The sequence below is a fragment of the Zonotrichia albicollis genome, chromosome 6 (assembly GCF_047830755.1).
Source record: "Zonotrichia albicollis isolate bZonAlb1 chromosome 6, bZonAlb1.hap1, whole genome shotgun sequence".
NCBI lineage: Eukaryota > Metazoa > Chordata > Aves > Passeriformes > Passerellidae > Zonotrichia > Zonotrichia albicollis.
Window position 1 is genome coordinate 47,814,342 of NC_133824.1, and position 10,096 is coordinate 47,824,437.

The 10,096-nt window shown below is 54.7% G+C and overlaps 1 protein-coding gene and 1 long non-coding RNA gene across 2 annotated transcripts; one reads left to right on the forward strand and one right to left on the reverse strand.

The window, feature by feature from the left end:
* The first annotated feature begins 2 nt into the window (after positions 1 to 2).
* Positions 3 to 7,418, forward strand: PSMD13 (proteasome 26S subunit, non-ATPase 13). The gene is made up of 13 exons (XM_005494799.4): positions 3 to 237; positions 487 to 565; positions 1,177 to 1,211; positions 1,315 to 1,370; positions 1,720 to 1,763; positions 1,961 to 2,047; positions 2,951 to 3,122; positions 3,649 to 3,728; positions 3,811 to 3,936; positions 4,430 to 4,492; positions 5,172 to 5,252; positions 5,924 to 6,040; positions 6,761 to 7,418. Exons 1-13 carry the CDS (start codon positions 143 to 145, stop codon positions 6,854 to 6,856), a joined length of 1,131 nt encoding a protein of 376 aa, XP_005494856.1. The 5' UTR covers positions 3 to 142; the 3' UTR covers positions 6,857 to 7,418.
* Positions 7,419 to 8,641: 1,223 nt separating this feature from the next.
* On the reverse strand, positions 8,642 to 9,989 carry LOC113460240 (uncharacterized). The gene is made up of 2 exons (XR_003382031.2): positions 9,834 to 9,989; positions 8,642 to 8,863 (listed from the first exon to the last, which is right to left on the reverse strand). It is a non-coding gene; the product is annotated as an uncharacterized LOC113460240 (long non-coding RNA).
* Positions 9,990 to 10,096: the final 107 nt, after the last annotated feature.

The window sequence follows — 10,096 nt, forward strand, 5'->3', positions numbered from 1 at the left end:
GTTACGGTACCCGGCGGGCCCCGCGCGGCCGGAAGTGAGTGCGCACCGCGGGGACGGCGCGGCCTCTTCGCTCCGCTCCCGTCCGGCCCCGACCCGGCCCCGGCCCCGGCTCCGTCCGGGCCCCGCCGCCGCCGCCGCCGCCATGAAGGACGTGCCGGGCTTCCTGCAGCAGAGCCAGAGCGCGGGGCCGGGCCAGGCTGCCGTGTGGCACCGCCTTGAGGAGCTCTACAACAAGAAGTGAGCGGGGACGGGGTGCGGGGGGATCGCCCGTCCCGGGTCCCGCTGCCCTCCTCCCTTCGGCCGAGGGGCCGGGCTGGGCCCGCGAACCTTTAGCCGCCCGCCCGGGGGGTGATTCCGGCGGGGTGTGTCCCTGCCCCAGCCCCCGGTTCGCTCCCGGTCCGCGCCCTCGCCAGTCCCGGCTCGGCACGGCCCGGGATGGGGCACGGTGCGGCGGCGCTGGGCTCACGGCGCTGTTTGTGTCTCCAGGTTATGGCACCAGCTCACTCTGCAGGTGCTGGACTTCGTGCAGGACCCCTGCTTCGCCCAGGGAGATGGGCTCATCAAGGTGAGTGGACTTTTCCTGTCTCTTTGTACCAGGAAAAACTCAGCCTGTGGCTTCTCTCTTTCCTGATTCTCTTGGAGAGTTACTGACCCGGGTGGGTTCAGCTCCTGGGGTGCTTGCACTGGTGGCTGTGAGGAAACTCTACTGAAGTTAAACGTCTTAGGTTCAGAAACTTCAAAGTGATTCTTTACCTCACTTAACTAAAATTTTTATTTTTGGGAGTTGTAGGGAGATCTTTTTTTTCATCACATATTTTAGTAAGAGGCTTGCAAGTGCAGGATGGGTGGTCACTGAAACAAGCTTGTGGGGATAGAGTTAGATAAAATGAGCAGTTCTGGGTTCTGAGCAGTGCTGGAATTTCTGTATGGGATGCCCGACTTTCTGGAAAAATCATAGGATTGAGGGATTTGAGTGGTGTGGGTTGGAAGAGACCTCAAGGATCATCATGTTCCACCCTCCCTGGAAGAGACACCTTCCACTAGCCCAGCTGGCTCACAGCCCTGTCCAGCACTTCCAGGAATGTTCAAATGAGCTGGAATAGAGAGGAAATAATGGTGAGGAGCTCTGAACTGGGGTGTCCTTTGCCATGAGTGTCCCTGTCTTTGTCCCTGCAGCTCTACGAGAACTTCATCAGCGAGTTTGAGCACAGGTGAGTTACTGAGGGCCACCTGGGGGGCTTGGGGGGCTTGGGGGTCACCTGGGGGGCTTGGGGGCCACTTGGAGGGGTGCTGACTCTGAGCTGCTCCCTGCAGGGTGAACCCCCTGTCCCTGGTGGAGATTATCCTGCACGTGGTCCGGCAGATGACAGGTGCGTGTCCTCCTCTCTTCCCTGTCCTGTTGTGACCTCTGGAAGGCAGCCAGGGATGGGTCAGTCTTGGATGGGAAGTTGTTGTGCTTCTGCTCTGTTGGGAAGGGAAAGTGCTGGCTTAGCAAGCTTAGGTTGTTGTTGATTCCTGGAGTAGGAAGTCCACAGCTGCCCTGGAGAGGGGGATGGTGGGGAAAAGCCCAGCTTACCTGGCAGCAGCTGCTGTAGGCTGAGGGTACACCATGGAAAACCCATATTCCAGCATCAGGAATCCTGTCAAAGGTGGTCTGGTAGGTGAGGTTTAGCTCCATGAGAGCTGCTTATTTAAATCTGTTTTTTCCCTCTACTCCAGATCCCAACGTGGCCCTGACTTTTCTGGAGAAGACCCGGGAAAAGGTACGTTGGAAGTTGCTCTTGCTGAGTTGCTCCTCAGGCCAGGAGTCACTGGCACGTGTGTGGCCTGTGCTGGAGAGCAGCACCTTTCCACAGGGATTTGAATGCAGGAATGTGGGCACAAGTGACATTTACCCAGCCCCTGGAGCAGAGCACACCTGGCTGCAGGTGACACTGAACAGGTCCCTGTGTCCCTGCAGGTGAAGAGCAGCGACGAGGCCGTGATCCTGTGCAAAACAGCCATCGGGGCCCTCAAGCTCAACATCGGGGACCTGCAGGTCACCAAGGTGAGGGGTGGCCTGGGATATGGGGAGTTTTGGGGTGCTGGACATTCCTTGGTTATCCCAGCTCCCGGCCCTGAGGGGCTTTTGGAGCTTGCCAGGATGTGGAACCTGCTCACAGCGACCTGCAGTGTTGTTGCCTGAGTGAAGCACGTGGGGTTTGTCATCCTTGGCTGGTTTTAAAACCATCTTTTAAACCCAAAATGGTGTTTTTCAGGCAGGGGTGTGGTGGTGTTTGCAAATGGTCCTAGGACAAGGGAAGAGACAAGAATCTTTACTCCGTGTTTCAGAAGGCTGATTTATTGTTTTATTATATATATTATATTAAAATGATACATTAGAACTATACTAAAAGAATAGGAGAAAGGATTTCATCAGAAGGCACAAAATGAATAGAAAAGAATGAATAACAAAAGCTCGTGACTTTCAGAGAGTCTGAGCCAGCTGACTGTGATTGGCCATTAATTAGAAACAACCAACATGGACTAATCAAAGATGCTGCATTCCACAGCAGCAGATAATTATTGTTTTTCTTTTCCTCTGAGGGTTTTCAGTGTCTCAGGAGGAAAATCCTGGCAAAGGGATTTTTCAGAAAATATCATAGCAACACGAGGCAGCTTTGGTTCTCTTAGAGCAAGTGCTGAGGGATGGGTTTGGGTTGGAAAGGATCTTGAAGATCACCCAGTCATGGGCAGGGACACCTTCCAAATCAGGGTTGCTCCACCCTGGCCTTGGACACTTCCAGGGGTGGATCAGCCGCAGCTTCTCTGGGCACCCTATGCCAGAGCCTCAGCACCCCCACAGGGAAGGGAGTGGGAGCCATGGTGGCTTTGCCTGGGATGTCACCGGGAATCCCTTGGGAGGGCTGCCATCCTCAGAGCTGTAAGAAGCAGGTCTTGTCCTTCCCAGGAGACCATTGAGGAGGTGGAGGAGATGCTGAACACCCTCCCTGGGGTGACATCTGTGCACAGCCGCTTCTACGACCTCTCCAGCAAGTACTACCAGACCGTGGGCAACCACGCCGCCTACTACAAGGATGCGCTGCGCTTCCTGGGCTGCATCGAGGTCAAGGACCTGCCAGGTAACCCCTCCCCAGGGGAAATCCCACCTTCCATGCTCTGCCTCATGCCCCCAGCCCAGTAAGTGCCCTGGCTGAGCTTTTCCCTCTGTGTCATTTGGCTGTGCTGTGCTGGATCCGAGGTGTGGCTGCACTGAGGAGGGACCCCTGAGGAGCTGCTCCTGGGTTGTGCTGTGGGAAAAGGGGGAATGCTCCTGCCAGAAGGACAAGTTTGTTCCAATTCCCAAAAATCTTCAGTCTGGATTCAGAAAAACAGCCCTTTTGTGCTGTGGTTGCTGCAGGCTCCTGAATTTCAGATGGTGTGGAGGAAGATGAGGGCTGGGAATAGTTTAACGCTGGTGTAGGTGAGGGAGGGCTCAATGGAGCTTTAAGTGGTGTTTTATCCAAATTATTTTTTGCTTTATTTTTTTCCTATCCCAATTATTTTTTTGTTAGGGTATTTTTTTATCTGTAATGGTTTTGGTTTGGGTATTTTTTTCATCCAAATTATTTATGTTTTGTTTTGGTTTTTTTTTTTTTTTTTTCCCAGTATCAGAGCAACAGGAGAGAGCCTTCACCCTGGGGCTGGCGGGGCTGCTGGGAGAAGGTGTCTACAACTTTGGGGAGCTGGTGAGTGCTGCCACATCCCTTCATCCCTGGGGCCCCAGGAGCTGTTGTTCCCCTGCTGACAGCCCCCTGCCTGTCCCTGCAGCTGATGCACCCCGTGCTGGAGTCCCTGCGCAGCACAGACCGGCAGTGGCTCATTGACACCCTCTTCGCCTTCAACAGCGGCAACGTGGAGACCTTCCAGGCCCTCAAGTCGGCCTGGGGGCAGCAGGTGAGGGCTCTGGGGCTGCTCAAGGCCCAGGCTTGGGAGTTCCACCTGACTCTTGGAGTCTGTGGGCTTTTTCTTAATCAGCTTTGCCTCATTCCTGGCTCTGGAGCACTGGTACAGTTCTGGTCAGAGCCTAGGAGTGGTTGTTCCATCTCAATACACATAATTAATTTTGTTTTGGCTTCCCTCTGGCGTGCTTCCCATGGAAAACAGTGGTTTTCCCTCCTGTTCTGGGAAGTGTGGGGGGAATCAGTGATGTTGGATGTTACCTGCACTGGCTACAGCAGGAATCACTGGCATAGGAGTGGATTTGTGAGTTCACTGGTGCCTGGATTGTTTTCTGGAACTGTTCCTGGCTGGTGGGTGGGTTGTGGTGGCCTCCTTCCCCTTAAATGAACCCTCCGAGGGATTTATTCCTGTATGTAAAGCTGTTCTACCCCAGGATGGGGAGAAAATGTAATCCTGACGTGATTTGGTGCCTTTTCTCCCCTCACAGCCCGACCTGGCTGCCAACGAAGCTCTCCTGCTGCAGAAGATCCAGCTGTTGTGTCTCATGGAGGTGAGCTGGGATGTGCTTAACAGGAACTCCTGAATACAGGAAGTTCAGTGTGGATTTGGCCTGTAGATGGAGCCACAAGCAAGTGCCATGAGGGAAAGCATGTCGTGCTGGGCTGCTTGTCCCTAACTCAGTGGCATGGAGTGCCAGGACAAGGGGAATGGCTTCTCTGACAGAAGGTTAGGTGGGATATTGGAAAGAAATTCTTCCCTGTGGGGGTGCTGAGGTCCTGGCACAGATTGCCCAGAGAAGCTGTGGCTGCCCCATCCCTGGAAGTGTCCAAGACCAGGTTGGACAGGGCTTGGAGCAGCCTGGGATAGTGGAAGATCCTCATTCTGTGGTATGGAGGAGGGGGAGAGCAATCCTTCAGGGATGGTGTCTGCAGTATGTTCCAGGATAAAAAAAGGCTTTTAGAGCAGAGTTCAACATCTTTGTTTCCCAAGGACTGAGGGTCCTTTCCCTGATGGATAGCCTGGAACAGTCCCTTACTGTCACTGGAAAGCTCTGTTGTCACCATGCCAGTGTAAAACATTCTTGTTTGACTTATTTTGATTAAACATGACAAATGCAGTTTCCAGTGCAGAGTGAGACTGGGCAGGGCAGTTTGAGGGAGGCTCTGTGAGCTGTGGAAATCCCTAAAACCCTCTGGGGGTTGGTTTTTTTGTTTGTTCCTTGGATCCAGATGACTTTCACCCGCCCGGCCAACCACCGCCAGCTCACCTTCGAGGAGATTGCCAAGAGTGCCAAAGTCACTGTCAACGAGGTGAGTTTTGGGTTAGACACCCTTGGTCATGTCCAGGTTCTGGAGCTCTGACAGTGCCTGGATAGACCAGAACCACACAGGATCCCAGAATCATTTATGCTGGAAAAAGCTCCAAGATCATCGAGCCCAACCTGCGCCTGGAGCACTGAGTGGCACATCCAGTCATTCCTTGGGCACCTCCAGGGATGGGGACTTCAATACCTCCCTGGGCAGCCCCTTCCAATGCCTGGCAGCCCTTCCCATGGAGAAATTCTTCCTGATGTTCAACCTGAACCTCCCCTGGTGCAATTTCCTTTTGTCCTGTCACTTGGTCCCTGGGATAAGAGACCAGCTCCCACCTGCTGCTTGGGGACAGTTGGGCTCTTTTGGCTTTTTCCAAATGCCTTGTTCTTCCTTGGATTTCAGAGAAAAGAAAATAACTCTAGTGTTTTTAGGGGAAAAAGAACTTAAAAACCCTAAAATCCAGTTTTAGGGAAAGGTTTTAGGGATAAGAACTCCTCATTGCCAAGGTACTGAGTCTCGGGGCAGTTCTGTCACCTGAAAAGGGGACAGCTGTGAGAGCTGCTGCCCTGGATTCTGAGGGGATCTCATGTGAAGATGCCAAGTTTTATTCATCTCAGGGGGAAAATGGGGTGATCTGGGTAATTTTCCAGAATTATCTGTGTTGCCAGGTGGAGCTGCTGGTGATGAAGGCGCTCTCAGTGGGGCTGGTGAAGGGCAGCATCGATGAAGTGGACAAGAGGGTGCACATGACGTGGGTGCAGCCACGGGTGCTGGACCTGCAGCAGGTAATGGCCACCAGCTCCAGCTGGGCTGGGTGAGGTCACCTGGGGTGAGTCATGGCTTGGGAATGAGCCTCCCTGGGGGCTTGGCTTTGCCCCCGGGGTGTTTCACCCAGAAACCTTCCAGGGGGTGGGACAGGACAGGGCTGGCACCTCCCTTGTGAAAGCCACACAAACACTATGGAACACAGAAGCCACGGCTGTGTGTTGCAGAAGGATCCAGGCCTCATTCCTAAATGCATGAAACAACCTCTGGGAGTTTCAGGGATGTAGGAGTCACATTCCTCTTGGGAGGAGAGAAGTCCAGGATATAATGGAGCTGTTGAGCTTCTCAGGTTCATCCTTGTAACCCTTAAGGAGACTGTGCAGGGTGTCTTTACCTTCAAACCCAAAAAGGAATGCCTGGAATTCCAGCTGCAGACAATTCCTGTGGTGCATTTCAGTTTACCCCCTGCTGATGTGCTGGTAGAAGCTGTTCATCCCAGAATCCCAGGATGGTTTGGGTTGGGAGGGACCTTAAAGCCCATCCATGGGCAGGGACACCTTCCACTAGACCAGGTTGTTCCAGCCACATCCAGCCTGGCCTGGAACACTTCCAAGGGTGGGACATCTCCCTTTCTCAGTGTGTGGGGCTCTGAGGGATGGTTTGAGCTCTCAGGTGTGAGAAGGAGCCTGTGGGCATTCCCAGGAGCTGAGGCACTCTGTGCCTGTGGCCTTGCCTTGCAGATCAAGGGGATGAAGGATCGCCTGGAGTTCTGGTGCACGGACGTGCGGAGCATGGAGATGCTGGTGGAGCACCAAGCCCACGACATCCTGACATAGAGGAGAGAGAGATTCCTGCTGCTCCTGAGGCCAGCAGCACTCAGAGCACTGACTGTACTGAATCCTTGGAGGGGTGGGTGGGCAGAGCAGGAGCAGCCTGGGATGCAGTGAGCAGGACGTGGCCTTTTGCTGTGTGACCCTTTGGTGCTCGAGCCAAGCTTTCCCTCTGCTGGCAGGAGTGGCTCAGGGGGCATGGATCACTCCTGATCCCTCCTGCCTCCAGCTGCTGCAGGAGGGTGGGATCCTAGTGCAGGATCCAAGGGGTCTTGGCCTTAGGGGACACAGCCTGTCCTGCTGCCCTCTCCCCCTGCCCCTGCAGCAGCCTGAGGCAGCATTCCCCAAATCTTCCCCAAATCCTCTTCCTCCCCTGGCCCTGCTTCCCTCCACCCCTCCTCATCTGCAGCAGAGGGAGTGTTTGCTCATCCAAGGGTTTTCCCGGGATTCCTGGTTAGTGGGTGTGTCCATACACAAGAGGGGTGGGTGTCTTTCACCAACGCTTTGTGCTCAGGTGAGGTGCAGCGGCATTGCCAGAATAAACGTCTCTGCCTTCCCTTTTTGGGAATTCTGTGTCATCTCCATCCCTGGCAGCTCAGCTGCTGATGATTCCTTTAAAAACAGGTTTCCGTGGTCAGGCCTTGCCACTCCTGGAATTCAGGAGCTTTCCTCACCAGTTTGGTTCTCTGGTGTCATTAGCAAATGGCACTGCTGGAATTTCTGTGCTTTTCCTGCCTTGGCTGAGGGTGTAAATCCAGTAAGAGAAAGAAGGGAGCATGGTGCAGAGATGCCTCACACAAGGGAGACAAACTTTGGAAAACAGGAGAAAATGGAATTGCTGGAGTCTGTCCCTGCTCACCTTCCTCCTGCTGCTCTCCAGGCCCTTCTAGCTGAAATTCCCCCCTGGATGGGGTTGTTCGGTGCCCAGTGCCTGCCTCTTCCCTGAGCAGCCACTTGGTTTGATTTGCCCAATTCCTGCTGCTTCCTGTCTTCCAAGGCTTACTCCTGGTGCCACTTTTACTGACTTCAGGAGAGCATGTGGAAGAAGTAGGTGTTGCAATCAGGACAATATTCCCTTTATTTCATAGCTGAGGACAGGAGGAGGCTTTAAGGAGCACAGTCTCCTTCCCAGTGCCATGTCAGATCTCACTCTCATTCCCAGGGCTATCACTACACTTTAGGGAATAAAGGAAACTCCACTGGAGTCATTGAATTATGGGGCTGCTGTTGCTTGAGATCAACATCCAAAACCCAGAATGTCACTGTGGGAAGCAGTACCAGCTTCTCCCAGGAGCATTCCAACAGCTCCCATGCTGTGAGAGCACTCTCCTGGCTGTGAAGCTCTGAGCAGCTCCTGGGAATGAGAGTCAGATCTGTGGAACCAACACAGCTCCAGAGGCTTTTCCAAGACACCTGGAAGTGCTCCTCGCTGCCCAAACCTTCCATGTGCTGGCTGCTTCCCTGGCACAGGTAATTTGGGATGTGGTGGGTGGAGAGGCCCCTCCTGCAGGGCAGGGAGTGGGCAGGCATGCAGCCCCAGCCCCTGGCACCCTTTTAATGTCAATTCCAGCCTTTTGGTGTTTTCCTGCTAGGAATTTACCTTGGAATGGCTTCCTTGTTTTTGCTGGGAAAGGTGACTGGGTGCACACAGTGCTGCGGGTGTTAGAGGCTCCAGAGGGAATGTGCCTTCCCATGGGGACCTGCTGGCAGCCCTTGAGGGAGTGCTGCCATCAGGGCAGTGGGCACAGCTCTGGTTCCTTCCCTACAGGATGGAGCAAACCCAGTGAGCCCTTGTTGGATGCAAAGGTGGATTTTAATGAGCAGTTTCGGGGGGTTCCATCTCTGCAAGGCTCTGTCCCAAGGCCTCTTTCCTGGGGATGCTCTCAGCAGGGATCAGGCTGCTCCTGCCTCTCCTCACTCAGGCCTGCTCCTGTAGTTGTAGATGTTGCTCAGGACCCAGGCTGTGGGCACCAGGAAGGACGAGAACATCAGGCTGAAGGCCACAGCTTGTTCCTGAGGGGGACAAGGAGCAGGAATCAGTGGCATGGCTGTGCCACGGCTCACAGGGCTCCCGAAATGGCTGCGCTGCTGCTGTCCAACACCACCCCCAGCTGGCTTCCCTGTGCTCTTCCCAGCCCTTGGCACCTGCCCTGGGGCTCTGGAGGGAGCTGTGGGGAGCAGAGCTGTTCCCAGTAGCAGTGCATGGAGCTGGTGCTCTCCAGGTTTGTTCCTCTGGGACACTGGAGCAGTGCATGACCTTGAGGTGGTGGCTGGGGCCTGCAGTGTTCCTGACTTTCAGGTGACTTTGGGATGGGAATTGCTGCCAGCAGCAGCCCCTCGTTTCCCCAGTGCAACCAGGACAGCATTAACATCCCACACTGGCACCTTCCTTTGATTTATTTGCCTAGAAAAAGCCTTTCCAGGCTCCTGCAGCTCCTTTATGGAAGACCTTGGAAAGGCAGCAGAGGGAAAACCCCAAATAAAGGGGTGAAGGGGGAATCAGGCAGGATTTTGGTGGAAAGCTCCTTTTTTCCAGCTTGTTTCACTCAGCCTGGGAGGGTCTGGTTTGGGGGGCACTGACCCCACAGGGGGCTGTCAGAAGGACCTTGGGCTCTGTCATGGTTTAGGCCTGGCACAGAGCCAGTGCCCCCATGAGAATACCCTCTCCCTGGTGTCTGCTGGGAGATGTGACCAGGAATGAACAAAGCAGGCTCCAGCTTAGAATGAGACGATTGGGGGACCCCCAAACCTCAAAGGTTAAAAAAGGGGCTGAAAGGACAAAGCCAAACAGAAGCAGGAGCTGATGGGGAGCAGGGCATGGACATCATGGGGGTGTGGGCTGGAACCTGAAGGCTCATTCCCTCTTTTCCTCCCCCTCCCCTTTTGCTTCCACCCCCTCCCAAAACAATTTGGCCCTGACACAGAGGGTTTGGGCCCCTCCATGTGGGCTGTTCCCACATTTTCAGCCCCCCAGGATACTCACACCAGGAGAGATGGGGTGCTCCGGGGGGTGGGAGCGGAGCTGTGCTCGGGGGACCCGGCTCATCCGGAGTGCGGCTGTCAGGAGCTGGGAGCCCCTCTGGAAACCCCTCATGGTGCTCTCAGGGCGATCCCGCTGCTCCTCCTCGCTCTGCAGCTGCCCAGCTTGTCACTGTCACTGCTGCCACCACCCCCTGCCACTCCTTGGCACTGCTCCAGGGCACAGGGAGGGACAGCCTGACACAGACAGGTTTGCCCAAGTTGATC